Genomic DNA, 14,175 nt, shown 5'->3' on the forward strand with positions numbered 1-14,175 from the left:
ATAAGAATACAGGCTTTTGCATCTGAGCATGATTGAGAGCTCTTAATGATAAAAGTGCGTCTTCAGACACCTGATTAACTTGTCATGTTCATAAAAGTTCTCCTTCAATTGGAGTTCATGTGATTTTGCACACCCTAGGCACACTTGCATTTCCTGGGTTTTGTGGATTCAAGTGTGTGCATGTGGGGGGACTTGACACAAATGAGTTCATAACATTTTAATGAAAACCTGGGATAGTCTTTCCAACATAGTGTGTATTGTAAAATACTCATATCTTGATGTTTTTTTTTATTGGTGTGGGTTTTTTGGGGGGGATAGGGAAGGTCTTTTTGTCTTTTTGAGTAACAGGAATTACTGTGTGTTTTGCAGGCTTACTGCAGTATTTTGTATCTGAAGCCAAGAATGCAGATCATTCTGCGAGGACAAAAAGTAAAAACACAGCTGGTTTCCAAAAGCCTTGCTTTCATTGAACGTGATATATATAGGCCAAAATTTTTGAATGTATCCTTTGATAAGTCACAGTGGCATCGAGTACACCCTCAGCAAGTTTGCAGATGACACCAAGCTGAGTGGTTCAGTTGATACCAAAGAAGGAAGGGATGGAAGGGCTGCCACCCAAAGGGACCTGGACAGGCTGGAGAATTGCACCCATATGAACCTAATGAGGTTCAACAAGTCCAAGTGCAAGGTGCTGCACCTGGGTTGGGGCAATCTCAGGCATGAGCAGAGGCTGGGAGAGGAACTCCTTGAGAGCAGCCATACAGAGAAGGACTTGGGGGTTCTGGTGGATGAAAAGCTTGACATGAGCCAGCAGTGTGTGCTTGCAGCCCAGTCTAGAGGAGGGCTACAAAGATGCTCAGAGGGCTGGAGCACCCCTCCTATGAAGAAAGGCTGAGAGAGCTGGGGATATTCAACCTGGAGAAGGCTCTGGGTACGCCTCATTGTGGCCTTTCAGTACTTAAAGGGGTCTTATAAAAAAAGATGGAGAAGGACTCTCTACTTCGGTAGATGATGATAGAACAAGGGGGAGTGGTCTTAAACTAAAAGAGGACGTTTAGACTAGATGTTAGGAAGAAATTCTTCACTGTGAGGATGGTGAGGCTCTGGCATAGGTTTCCCAGAGGAGCTGTGGATGCCCCATCCCTGGAGGTGTTCGAGGCCAGGCTGGATGGGGCCTTAGGCAACCTAATCTGGTGGGTGGCATCCCTGCCTATGGCAGGGGAAGTGGAGTTAGATGATCTTTAAGTTCCCTTCCAACCTAAGCTGCTCTATGATATAACAATAGCTTACATACAAAGTATGTATTATGTTTCCATTCTGCTGGGAATGTTGCAGCTATTATTTTTTGTAGTGGTGTTGTTTTTTGTTTTGTTTTTGTGTTGGTTTTTTTTTTTTTTTTTTTTGTAATGACATACTAAAGAAATTGTCTCAGTATATTTAAAAATAAAAAGAAATTCAAGGACCCAGTTTAGAATGAGCACTCAAAGTAAATACAGTTTTGTGTTACAAGACATTAACCAGACTTTTCCTTAATATCTGGTAAAAGGCTAAAACTGTAAGAATTACGTTTGGATTTAACTGCAGAAACAAAGATCATTATGGAATCATGATGTACCATAAAAACAGACTCATCAAAGCTTATGAAAGAGTTGGCTGTCAGCTAAAGGTAGGAATTTAAGCTGAAAAATATTTTAACATCATTACAAATCATTCTCACTCCAATGCTGAAATGCTGGTTTCTTTTTAAGAGTACAGCTGGAAACTAGTATATTGATGCAGCTTTTTTAATAGCATCTTACTTTACTTTGCACCTCTGTTAAAAATTGCATTAAATTGTATGCAGTTGTCTTTATCCAGGGGAGGTGTTTTGTCAAGAGTTGTGGTTTGGGGGGGGGAGGGTGGTGGTTTCTTGGAGACTGGTGATAAGCAGAAAGTTTTTTACTTGTGTATATAAGTTACGATTACCTTTGACAAAGTCTTACGGTTTTAGCATGGAATTTGGTGTGTCTTTTTTTTTTTTTTCTTCTCCTGATAGATCTTAATCTCTTTCAGGCAAATAACATGGGTGTTGGTGTAGTTGGAATTATTGAGTGCAACTTCCTAAAACCAACTCATAACAAACAAGATTTTGATTACACAAATGAATACAGGTAAACATGTATTTTTTATAAGCTTTTTGTTGAATACTGTCATTCACTGTGAAATACTTGACCATAAAAGGTTTCTTAACCTCTTTAGTAAGAGTGAATGGTTATATTCCACCATTAAACTGCATGATTGTTCCAAACAGTAGGGGTAGGGCGTTCACATCTATGCTGGTCGTGCTGCATTCATTGTGCAGTCGGTGAAATCAAGGCTATGTATGACACATGCCATTTTAAAGTGCGTGCCTTTAGAAGTGGTTGGATGCAACTCTGCCCTTTGCTGATTGTAGAATGAGCCCACAATCGCTAGCTTGAGGCTGCTTGTGTAGTAGATGACTAAAATTGTGAGGTATGAATCCCATACTATTAACTACTCATAACAGTTTCTTAAGCAGTTTTCTGGACATTTTTGAGCTGTTCTTTTCAGTTTCTTTTGTAAGTGTGGATTTGAATGTCCTGAGGTCCTTGTCTACCTGACAGAGCATTTAAAATACAAGATACCCTAAAGGCAGCTGTGATCGGGAATGTAGCTTCATTCCAGTTGTTATTTCTAGCTCAGGGCTGCTGCTTCTCACATCTGCACCCATCCCATCAGTCAGTATGTAGTGTGGTATTTCTTTTGGTTGCTCTTTGAACCTGATTGAGAATCTAGTCTGATTTGAAAGAAAAAATAAAAATCAGAAGTGTTTTTAATCCAGGTGAATTTCCTAGCCTGTGTACACTGCTTTGCTGTGACTTGGTTGTGCTGGCATTACGGGAGGCATGGAGGGAAGGAAGGGATGGAGGGTGTGAATTATCTAAGAAGAAAAGCTGTCCAGGGAAAATGTTCTAGGTGCAAACCTTGCGAGTTTTTCTACTCTAATTTCTTTCCTTTCATGATGACAAGGCTGTTTTCTGTGTTGCTTCATATTAAGGCATATTAGGAGCAACCACCTCCTCCAACAGCCCTGTCCCAGGCCTCCCTCCTGCCCAGCCTGGGGACCCAGGCTCTCTGCACAGGCTGCCACTTTCCCATAGGCAGGCTGAACTGGTAGGGAAGCTGAGCACGTATCCCTGAGATGCAGCCACACAAAACGCTGATGTGGCTGGTTACACACACACATGAAAAACATGGACATAGACAGCCAAGTACCCTCCTGTCTCCTCAACTCATAGAGATTGAAGGTCCCTAGTGATGGCAGACATGTGACACTTTATATTCACAAGCAGACACAAATTCACAGATCCCTTGAGTACTGTCACATTTGCATGCTTGTCCCACAGACACACCATGTTCACAAGTGCCCACGGATATACCACCATAGACCCTTGCTCACTTGATACCTGGCCTGGAGCTGGGGCTTCCTACTCACTGGAAATCCAGCTTGTAGTTTGCTGGTGAATACACGTGCATATCCCCATGCACACCAAGCCTGAGGAAGGTACAGACACCTTCCTCCACACACCCCCAACAACTGGCACCAGGCGCGTTGGCTGTGACCTGCAGCCCTATTCCAGCATCTGGCATGGAGCACCATACTCCCAATGGTCCCACACTTGCTGCTTTTTGTGACAAACGGTGTTCCCACCCCAGTAACTGGACGTTGAAGACCCCAACACTCACTCCAGTAGCTGACTACAGGCCAGGGGTGACCACACACCCAGTCTGACTCCAGTAGCTGGCACCAAATCCATTCACAGTGGTGCCCCCCTGTACTGGCACTTTGTGCCCAAAATCTGAAGGACCCTCCTTTGACTCCAGGAGCTGTGGCCCATCCAACCACCAAGGACCCTAGCTTACTCTGGCAGCCAGCACTGCAGGATGAGGTGCCCGCACCCCAAGTCTTACTCCAGTAGCTGACACCAATTTCCACTCTCATGCATGGATCTTACCAGCATCTGGCATTTAGTCCTTGCAGGGCACATACACGATGCAGACAGAATGCAACACAGAGATAGCTAAGACTTAATAAGGGGATAGGAAATACTTCAGGCATCAGGTGCAGACATCTGTTAGCCAAGCATGCTGATAGTCCTTGTTTTATGTGTAATCTGAACTCTTTTTATACCCTTTTTTGTTTAACTCCCCCATTTTTGCTCCCTCTTCCCCTGCACGTTGCCTCATTAGTTGGCATAGTTCCCCTGACCTCCCTCCAACTACCTAGGCCTTCAGGTTTGCATCCTTACTGGTTTCTTGATAAGCCTGTCAATTAGTGTGACTGTCCAGGGTTGTTTCAGTTAATACTAGTCGGTTGGGTTTTACGGTTCTCTGTATTTATCTCCTTCCCTTTCCTCATCCTCCCAACCGAAAAAATAAACATTCTTACACTCCACATGTGCTTAACAATTAGTGTGACTGACCGGGTTTGTTCTTATCACCTCCTCCCTTATCATGTGTCAGTCAGGTCTGCCTCTGTGCTTGTTTATGGCTCCTTTGACCAGACATGCTTAAAGGAGCAGATTTCCCTTCTGCCTATCCTAACACTTGGTTTTAACGTGGACCTAATTTGGGGGTATTGACTTGCAGACGTAGGTGGGAGTAGACTTTTTGATAGGAGAAGTCATTAGCTTTTTCAAGCTGTGTGTTTTGCCCTTCAACCAGTTGTTGGTGTTCCCCTGACAAGGACAGCTGAACTGTCCATGGAGCTCTTCCCAGTTTGCTGATTTATATGCAGCTCTGCTTAGAAAGGTAACCCAGAAACCTCATCAGAGTGCTGTCACAAATTAAGCTGTTAATTGTAGCAGTTTAGACTTCCCCTGCTATAGCTCCTGGTCATTCCTGCTGTTGAAACAACATCTCTTAGTGGAGAAGGAGCAAGCCTGATAGTTGGGAAGATGACTGTTGCAGCCACGACAGTTAATCTGCCTGTGTTTTTAAGTAGTACTCACAGCACACTGTTTGCAGTCTTCCTTGCAGTGATACTGCCAGCTTTAAGCAGTCCCTGCGTCTGCTGCTGTTACACGAGCAGAGCTATTGAGAACACATGTTAAAGCAGACCAGGGAATCATTCTAACGATAACATAGCTCTTGTGCTCGTTTTTAAGTACAACTGTTCCCTGAACCGTTTCCTTTGTGGTTGCACTAACAGTTCCTTTGACAGAGGATATGCTATAGGATAGTCGTTTGTGTTAACCAAATTTTACACTGTGTTCCCACAGGCTGGCACAGTGAGCATTGAATGTTTTACTTGGTTTTTGATGGCTTTTTTTTTTTTTTTTTTACTTGTAATATGGACATGGAGGTACTTAAAGATCTTTGTGTATAGGTCTTTCTACAAAGATTGCTGGTACAGGTTTTCAGAAGCAGCCCAGAACAGAAATGAAAACCTGAGGCTGTAATTTGGTGATCAGTGTAAGCTGACCTGTCTCTCTCCCCTCACCGAAAGAGACACGATTCAGTCCAAGTATTGCTGCTCATTTCTGCCCTTGTGCTACTTCCTTTTTCTGGCACCAAAATTCATAACTTGGGTTTGGAGGTTATCCAGATGGAAGCTTTCTAGGCCAGACTAGGTCACTGCCGAGACATTTGTGTTAGTTCAAAGCATGGGGTTGTGTAGGTATTGGAATAAGCTGGGAGGGGAGGGACTGGCACACAGTCTCTGGTTTTCCAGTCACTTAACTCTGACGTAAATCAGCATGCTGATAATAGGCGGTCTTACCCTTACCTCACCTGTGGGGCTCGTTGATCCTCTTCCACACCACTCCTTGCTGTGTGCCAGCTCTGGCAGTCGTGCCACTGCATGATAAGTCCTGATCAGGAAACTAATCCAGCTAAAAATGAATATAGGGGAAAACTGGCCTGCTTCTTTTACCAGCATGTAGAGTATATACTACACTAATGTGAATGTATGTAGTATTGCTGTAGGTCAGTTTATAGTAGTCATGAAGCTATAGACACACGCAGCCAAATACCCGCCTCAGTGACAGGTTGACAGAGGCAGTTTGGTATCATGATTTTTGTAGGATTGAAGCTTAGCTGATGATTTGGCTTCAGGGTTTGCACTGTACATGCACAGTGCTTCTGAATCAAGGACTCGCTGTTTCAGTTTAAAACTGTCTTTGTGTTCCAAGTAAAATTTCTTGTGATTTCCTAGCTGACAAACATGACTTCTCGCAATTCTGAACTTCTAGGGTTTGCTAAATGCAAAAAGCTCACTGTTGTGCAAAAGGAAATACTCATGTTCATATGCTTATTATTTCAGCGTAGTTTTAACAATGTTATTTCTGTTCTAAAATTTTATTATTTAAGGTGTTTTTAAAAACTTTTGGTTTTAGACTCACAATAGCGGCTCTCGGAGAAAAGCTTAATGATTACTGGAATGAAATGAAAGCAAAGAAAAATGAAGAATATCCGTTAGCTTTGCCAGTTGAGGAGATCCAGTGAGTATCACTTTTAAATAGAAGAACTTTATATACTGTTATTACTATGTTATGCTCCATCACGAAAATAACCTTTTATTGTAAAAGTTTCATTTTTTTCATTACAGAAAGCAGCCTGATCAGACGTGGGTACAATGTGATGCATGTCTGAAGTGGCGGAAGCTTCCAGATGGAATAGAGCACTTGCCAGAAAAGTGGTACTGCTCGCTGAACCCTGATCCACAATTCCGGTAAAATCTGATTTAGATAAATATCAAACTATTGCTTTTACTTTTTATTATATCACCTAATGTAAGTATGTATGCTAAGTTCTTTATATTGCCCTTTTTTCCCTTAACTCAGGGATTGTAATGTGCCAGAAGAACCAGAAGATGATGACTTAATACATCCCACGTATGAGAAAACTTATAAGAAAAAGTGAGTACTAGAGACTGCCTTGTAAGTGTGTCCACACTAGAAAAATAATGTGAAAGCTAAACACCGTTTTCTTTCACCTGTTGTATGATTGCAACCATTCTGGGAACATATCCATCAGAAAATAGCGCCCTGCAATCAAGACCTGATCATAGCAGTGACTAGCTGAATAGTATTTTTCTTCTCTCCATTGTTAGCATGTTGACAGGACCTTCAAATTTCTCTCTTTGACTAATGCTTGTTTTCCATCTTAAGTAAAAATTAGAAAGTTCATAGCAGAACAGGTCCCTCTCATTTAATAACTAGTGAGGTGAATAGTGCAAGAAGCTGGTGTTCACTACGGTTCTCAGAGGGGTGGTGTTCCATAGTAGTAAGCAGTATGAGGATAGTTCGTGATGTTAGAGAGAAACAGTCCCTTCAGTCCCTTATATCCGTTAGGAGCCCTTGTCTAGGTAACTGTTTTCAAGGCCCGCATCGAAGCAGCTGAATACCTCATTGCATTTATTTAAGTAATGGGAAGATTATTAGCCAAGGTGTATGCAAAAAAAATGATTTGAGCAATTTTAATGAATTGCTGGTTTGCATTCTAGAAGACTTTTTTTTTTACTGGTTTAAACAATTTTTAAAAATAAATCTTAATCTCAGAGAGAACTTGTTTGAAGTTAGGCTAAATTTAAACTACAGTAGTTTCTAAGATCATGCAGAAAATTTTCATTCAGTAAAGTAGAATATGTTAGAAATGTAGCTAGCCAAATAATGTGTATTGTGTTTAGTCTTAGATGTAAGTTGATCTGGTTTCACAATGAATTAACACTTTGAATCTAAGCTCTCTTTTTTCTTTTTTCCTTGCTCCTGTGCAGAGACAGGGAAAAAATGAAGAGACGGCTGGACTACGGTCACCAGGTAACTTGGCTGAAGTCGATAGGAAACTGACGTTGGTAACGGAGTTATTCTTTCTGGCAACAGTAGTCTGCAGTTTGATCCAGTAGGCCAGGCTTTGATTTAGGTTGCCTTAACTAGTGGTCAGCTGATTAGATCAACAGCCTGTTTTGTTTTGATGGTAATATAGGCTATATTCACTCTTAGTAAACCAAAAATCCCCTATCTTTGCTGTCCAATGATAGGAAATGCACCATTGAGTGCTATTCCATACTGAACAAAGAGTTTGAAGGGGACAAAACTGCCTCACGAAATAGTACTAGAAAAGATGTCAGTAAAGGATAGCTATTTTTATGACGTGATATCTGATTGTTGAAAGTGGGTTTGTTGTAGAGGGAAATGTGATGAGACAAAACCAAAGGTTTTATGGGGAAAAAAAAAAAAGTTGGGGCTGTCGTAAGTGTAGAACTTGTAGTAGCTGTATTTTTGAAAGCTTGTGTTGCAAGGAGGCACTCAAATTCAAATGGAATGCAGATGGAAATCAGAAAGATTTAGTAATGGACATGTGTAGATAGGAAATTTGTTTCTGAGTTACAAAGTGAGATTTAGGTTGTTCTCTAACTGTTAACCTCAGATCACTCGATTTCTGGAGAAGAGATTTTGCATTTGTTAGTTTTAATCCATCTACTTCATTGTATTAATTCTCCTGCAGTTAATTTTATCCAAGTAGAGAAGTAATTTCTAAAAGTAAAATGGTTTTGTTCATTTTGGACAAACTGAATTAATTATGAGCAACGTAACAGAAACGTCTGTCCCATATTTTGTGTATGATGGTCAGGCTTCAGACATAGCTACAGAGCTGCTTGGAAAAAACTCTTCCCCAGGATTCTACATGGTACTTAAAAATAGCTATTTCTGTTTCTATTCTTCTATAGAAGGACTTGTAAGATCAGAAAGATTTATTGCCAGAAAGCAGCTGTGCATGGGGAGGACTGTGCAGCTGGAGTCCTCTGAGAAGCAGCAATTTGTAATTAAGATATAAAAAAACCTTGCTGCTTTCTAATATTTCTATGCTTAAGATATGCACTAAAAAGTAAAATTAAAACCAGCATTGGAGAGACACAAAGGAAACAATAATTGATACAGATCAGTAGAGTTTAGTTGTGTTTTTTGTTGTTATTCTTTGCATATGTGATTATTAAGCTGAGGAAACCGAGGTTTTTAAAAGGAGTCTAGTCCACCTTTCTTATTGCAAAATATTGAGCCAGGGGTCAAGGGGATTGCTATATGGAGATGTATATTGCAATACATATGTTGTGTACTGCAAGGATACAGAAGCAGAAATGTCTAAGTGTTTTCAGATAGTTAATAGAACTACCTAAACCTATTCTGAAGAACTTACTAATATCTCTTTCCATTCTTAACTAACATTATCTTATAGATCAATAATGAAATGTTTTTAAAAACACCTGTTTCCTCAAGTAAAGACTTTAAAACGTTCTCAGCTGTGAGTGGAAAGGAAGCTGTTCCAAGAGCACTTTTACCAGAAACATCAAATGCTTCTGTCAGAAGACCTCTGCTTGTTTCAAACAGATCAATATCTTCACCTCATTCTGATTCTGACAACAGGTTAGTGAACCTATACAAAATAGAATCCTATTTATCCCTAATAATTTTTTTAATGGAAGTGATGGTGTAGTGTATAGACCCATCTTTGGGTCACAGCTGCCAAAGTTTGTATGTCACTTCTGGTACTATAGGGAGAACCACGTTAATTGAAGATACCTAGAAACCTTGTCAAGAAGAAAAAGGAAAGCAGCAAAAAAACACGGTGTACTGGCAAGGAAAATTGCTTAGTGGTTTGTCTTACTTTAGGAAAAGGCTGCATTGTGTTAAGCTCACTCTACAGTATGTTTTACTTAACCTCTGTTACAGGTCTTCTATATCCCTAAATGTTGAGTCTGTCTCAAAATAATGTATGAAAGTAATAACCTAGTGGGAATGTCAGCAATTGTTTTTACAGGAAAGGTATTTATTGTGTCTACTGACCTTAAGATGTGCTGCAGGGAGACATCTCTTTCTACTGAGTAGCAGTTTTGAATTGTGCTTATAGAAATGCTAAAACATAGTTTAAAACAAATGACTTTGCAGTATTTGAACAATACAGTAACCAATTTAATATTTTCTTCCTCAGTCTGAAACGGAAGACACCTGGCTGTGTCACACCTGTGTCTTTAAAAACACCTAGATTAAATGAGAGAATATTCAACAACCATGATGATGACGATGATGTCATTATTTTAGAGGAGAGCAGCACTCCAAAGCCTTCAGCAGATTCTGATGTTCCAGTGGTAAAAACTGAATGTATTAATGTGGACCAGGATGAGAAGCAGATAGAAAACTGTGATGTCGGAGAACCTTGCAGCGCGACTGCTTCAGATTCAAAAAGTGAACAGTTGACCTCTGCAACACAGACGGATGTCCCAAATTTAGTGGTTAAAAAGGAAGAGATGGAAGATGAGACTGAAATTCCAATTCCCAGTGTAGAAGTGGAAATTAAGCAGCACAATGTAGATTCTGAGACATCTGCAGATCTTGGAAATGAACTGAGAAATCAGCTGCAATTAGTAAACAAAGAAAAAGAAATGTACCAAAACAAATGTGAGGTATTAACCAAGCAAGTAGAAACACTGGAACAGAGGATACTAGAAATGAATAATAAGTATGTGAAAAAAGAAATGTGCCATCAGTCAACTGAGACAATTTCTTCGTTTGCAGAAGAAAATGTTCATGAAAAAAGTTTGGCAGAAGTAAGCGTGCTATATGAACAGGCCTTAGAAGAAATAGCAAAACTAAAAGAACAATGCAGTACTCTGCAGAACTTAAAGACTGAATGCAGCAAGTGTGCTGATGGTGAAAGTAAGAGTGAGGTCGACGAAATTGCTGTACAGCTAGACGACGTTTTCAGGCAACTGGACAAATGCAGCATTGAGAGAGACAGTTACAAAAGTGAGGTATGTTTGTTAAAATGGGGATATGCTTCAAAATGACAATTAAAAATGTAAATTTCCATCTTCTTGAAGGGGTGTTTCATAGCAGTCCTAGTACTTAACATGTTGTTTAGTTAAATTCAGTCTATTAACTAATCAAGACACCTAAAAGGGGCTAATTTAGTCTAGAATCTTAGGGGTTTTTTGCTTCCATTGATAGAAAAAAAGCAAACCTGAGAGTCTGACAAAGTTGGTTTAGAGTGCAGTGTGTTCAGCTGGCTGCACAAAAGCAGTTTGTCTAATTTGCCATATTGTAAAATTTCCCTGAAAAGTTAAATTAAAAGCAGTCAACAAATAGTTTTTGGTTATATTTAACCGCCACAAATTCGTATGATGTGTAAAATTATTTATTTTGATTTAATTTCCAGATTGAAATGCTACAAGTGGAAAAAAATAAAATTGCCTGTCAATGTGAAGAACTCAAAGCAGAAATCGCACAGTTAAAAGCTTCAATTCCGCAAGCGGTAGCACGAGCAAATGATTCTACAACCAGTAATGTAGAAGAGACTGTAAATTTTTCTGACGGAGAAAGGTATCAATTTTGTTCTTTCTAGATTATATCAAACAAGATTCTGTTTGGTTGATTGTATCTGAAAGACCTTGATTGAAGGTCATGTCTGATAATCGTATAATAAAACTTGGTGTTTGGAATTCTTTTCTACTGCCTTTTGTGACTCCCAGCTCAGTAACATTCATGCTCCATCTCTTCGTCAAGTAATTTTTTTTAATGGTTCAGGTATTTGTTTGAGCAGCATTGACCATTGCACAATAGAATCCCCTACTGACACTTCTTTAAATATTGACAATGTTGTAAGATAATTTCTAGTCACAATTTACAGAACAAGAAAAGAGAGAAAGAAGGCAAGAAAGAGGGTGATCATTAGTATATGCTGTATAGATGAACTTCGCTTTTGCATGCTATTTTTCTTTCTTGAATCATCTGTACCCTGCTGGAAAGAGTGTTTTCAATTTTGGAACTGATTTGTCCTCCCATATAACAACTTGCTGCAGAGCAGTCCTATGGAACTAGGTCATCTCCAGGGTATATCTTGGCACTAAACAGGAGTTTATGCTTTCAAGTCAAGATTTTGCTGCTCTCCATTAGTAGAAATAAACACACAAAAGGAGCACATGCACGAGGTGGAAGGAAGGATGATTAGTCCAGCAGGAATATAGACACACTGCCTGAGCATGTCAGATGGAATTGAAAGCCAAAGCTCAGCTGGAGTTAAAACTAGTAAGGTCTGTCAAGGAGAAGCAAGAAGGGCTCCTGTAAGCACAGTACCAGCAACTGGAAAACAGAAAATTATGGGCCTGCTGCTCTGTGAGGCAGAGGCCTTGTGGACAAAGGATGTGAGGTACCTGAGACACATCACTGAAGTACTCAGTACCTCCTTTACCTTCATTTTCACTGGTGAGGGCTGTCCTCTGGCCCCCAAGGTCCATGAGCCTAATTGTTAATTGAAGCATTGCCTGTAGGAAAGGGTGACTGAATTATGGGATCACTTCAGCAAATTCAACACATGCAAGCAAGTCTGTGGAACCAGGTGACAAGCATCAGAGGGAGCTGATCAACTGAGAGTTGGCCTTGTGATGAAGTTTGTGGCAGTCAGTTGTGTCCAGAAGTTGGTGGCAGTCAATTAAGCTTCCTAATGCCTGGAAAAAGGCAGTTGTCATGCCCGTATTCAGGACAGGCAGATAGGAGGATCTGAACTACAGACTGGTCAGCATAACCTCAGTCCTCAGGAAGACAGTGTACAGATCTGCCTGGATGCCACATGCAGCCTCACAGTAGTCAAGGTGATCAGAAACAGCCAGCGTGGATTTACTGAGGGCAAACAGTGCCTCTCCAGCCTCATTATATGTTACAATGAGATGACCAGCTCTGTGGATAAGGGGAAAGTGGGCCTTCATTTTAGGAAAGTCTTCCATGGGGGCTGCCATAATATCATAACCAAAATTTGTGAGCTATGATTCGGATAGGTAGAGTAGGAGGTGGGTTGTAAAACTAGCCAGTCCGATAAGTTTGGGGATCAATATCAAGGCCAATCATTGTTAATGCCTTCATTAATGGCCTGGATGGCAGCAAAATGAATTTGGTAGATTCTCAGTGACACCAGATTGGAGGGGGACCACCGATATGCTGGAAGGTGGGGATGTTGTTGAGGGACCTCAACAAGTTGGCTGAAAGAAACCTCACAGAAGTTCAACAAAGCCGCAGTGACGTTTTTCAGCTGGGCTGGGAACAACCCATGCAGTTGAACAAGGTGGAGGCTCCTCCTGGGCGGGTTGTGGGGGATTAGAGGTTTGAATGTGAGTCAACAGTGCGCTCTTGTGGTGGGAGGGCCCGGTGCCTGCTGGGCTCTGCTGGCGAGAGTTCAGCCTGCATTTCGAGGGAAGTGATTGTTGCCCTCTGCTGGGCTCTGTGAGACCAGACAGAGTGTTTGGGGCTCCCTGGTGTATAAAAAACACCGGCCACTGCAGGGCACCAAGATAATTAGGGGCTTGAAGCATCTGATATACAGGGGGATGCTGAGGGAAATAGCCTTAAGAAGAAAAAGCTGCCTTGAGATCTGGTTTCTCAGTGCTTTCTTCTGCAGCTGGATGTGGCTGTAGAAAAGATGAAGCCTGGCTTCTGGTGAGCACAGCGATGGGATGAGAGGCGATAGAAACAAGCTGCAAGAAAAGATTCTGTTTAAGCTTTTTTTCTTATATCCACAGTGAGGGCAGTCAAACTCTGGAAAAGGGACCCGGGGAATCTGAGGAATCTCTGCCTGTGGAGATTTTCCAATTTGATTTGAGTTAGCCCTTCTTTCAATATGTGTTGAAGGGAGTGGATGACCTCTAGAGACCCCTTTCAACCAAGTTTTTCTGGGGTTCAATTTCCCCTTCACCTGCCAACATTTCATTTTCTGCTTACTGTATCTGACTGGAAGAATTAGCAAATACATGCATTGCTTGTGGTGGAAGTTACAAGTGCTACTGGGATTTGATGGCACCATGAAGACAGGCTACTAATAAAGGATAGTGATGGTAGAAGGAAATGCTCAAGAAAAGGAATGGATGATATGGAAGCAATTTGATCAGGAAGACTACAGAGTAGTTGAACCAGGAAAGAAAGCAAAAAGAGGAGGAATAGTATTTTCCATGTACTGGAACTCCTACCTTAATTCCTCTTTATAATTTAAAGTCTTTGGACAAGCTACTCTTTCTTGCCTTCTCTTTTTTTTCTTGACTTTTTCTCTTCTTTTGTTCCCATTGGTGGTGGTAGTTTGTGATTATAGATGTATAAAAATACTGTGTTTTTTTTTTTTTTAATACTGTTTTGA

General features: G+C 40.8%; 1 protein-coding gene across 1 annotated transcript in view; it reads left to right on the forward strand.

Moving 5' to 3' along the window:
- MORC3 (MORC family CW-type zinc finger 3) overlaps positions 1–14,175 on the forward strand; it is a 29,484-nt gene that overhangs the window by 12,506 nt on the left and 2,803 nt on the right. The window contains exons 7-16 of the mRNA XM_072026855.1: positions 370–501; positions 1,547–1,666; positions 2,053–2,150; positions 6,399–6,503; positions 6,611–6,733; positions 6,846–6,920; positions 7,778–7,820; positions 9,238–9,425; positions 9,991–10,810; positions 11,215–11,378. Of these exons, the coding sequence (XP_071882956.1) occupies positions 370–501; positions 1,547–1,666; positions 2,053–2,150; positions 6,399–6,503; positions 6,611–6,733; positions 6,846–6,920; positions 7,778–7,820; positions 9,238–9,425; positions 9,991–10,810; positions 11,215–11,378 (1,868 nt within the window). The remainder of the gene's footprint in view (positions 1–369; positions 502–1,546; positions 1,667–2,052; positions 2,151–6,398; positions 6,504–6,610; positions 6,734–6,845; positions 6,921–7,777; positions 7,821–9,237; positions 9,426–9,990; positions 10,811–11,214; positions 11,379–14,175) is intronic.

This window comes from Anas platyrhynchos, chromosome 1 (assembly GCF_047663525.1).
Source record: "Anas platyrhynchos isolate ZD024472 breed Pekin duck chromosome 1, IASCAAS_PekinDuck_T2T, whole genome shotgun sequence".
In the NCBI taxonomy this organism is placed as follows: domain Eukaryota; kingdom Metazoa; phylum Chordata; class Aves; order Anseriformes; family Anatidae; genus Anas; species Anas platyrhynchos.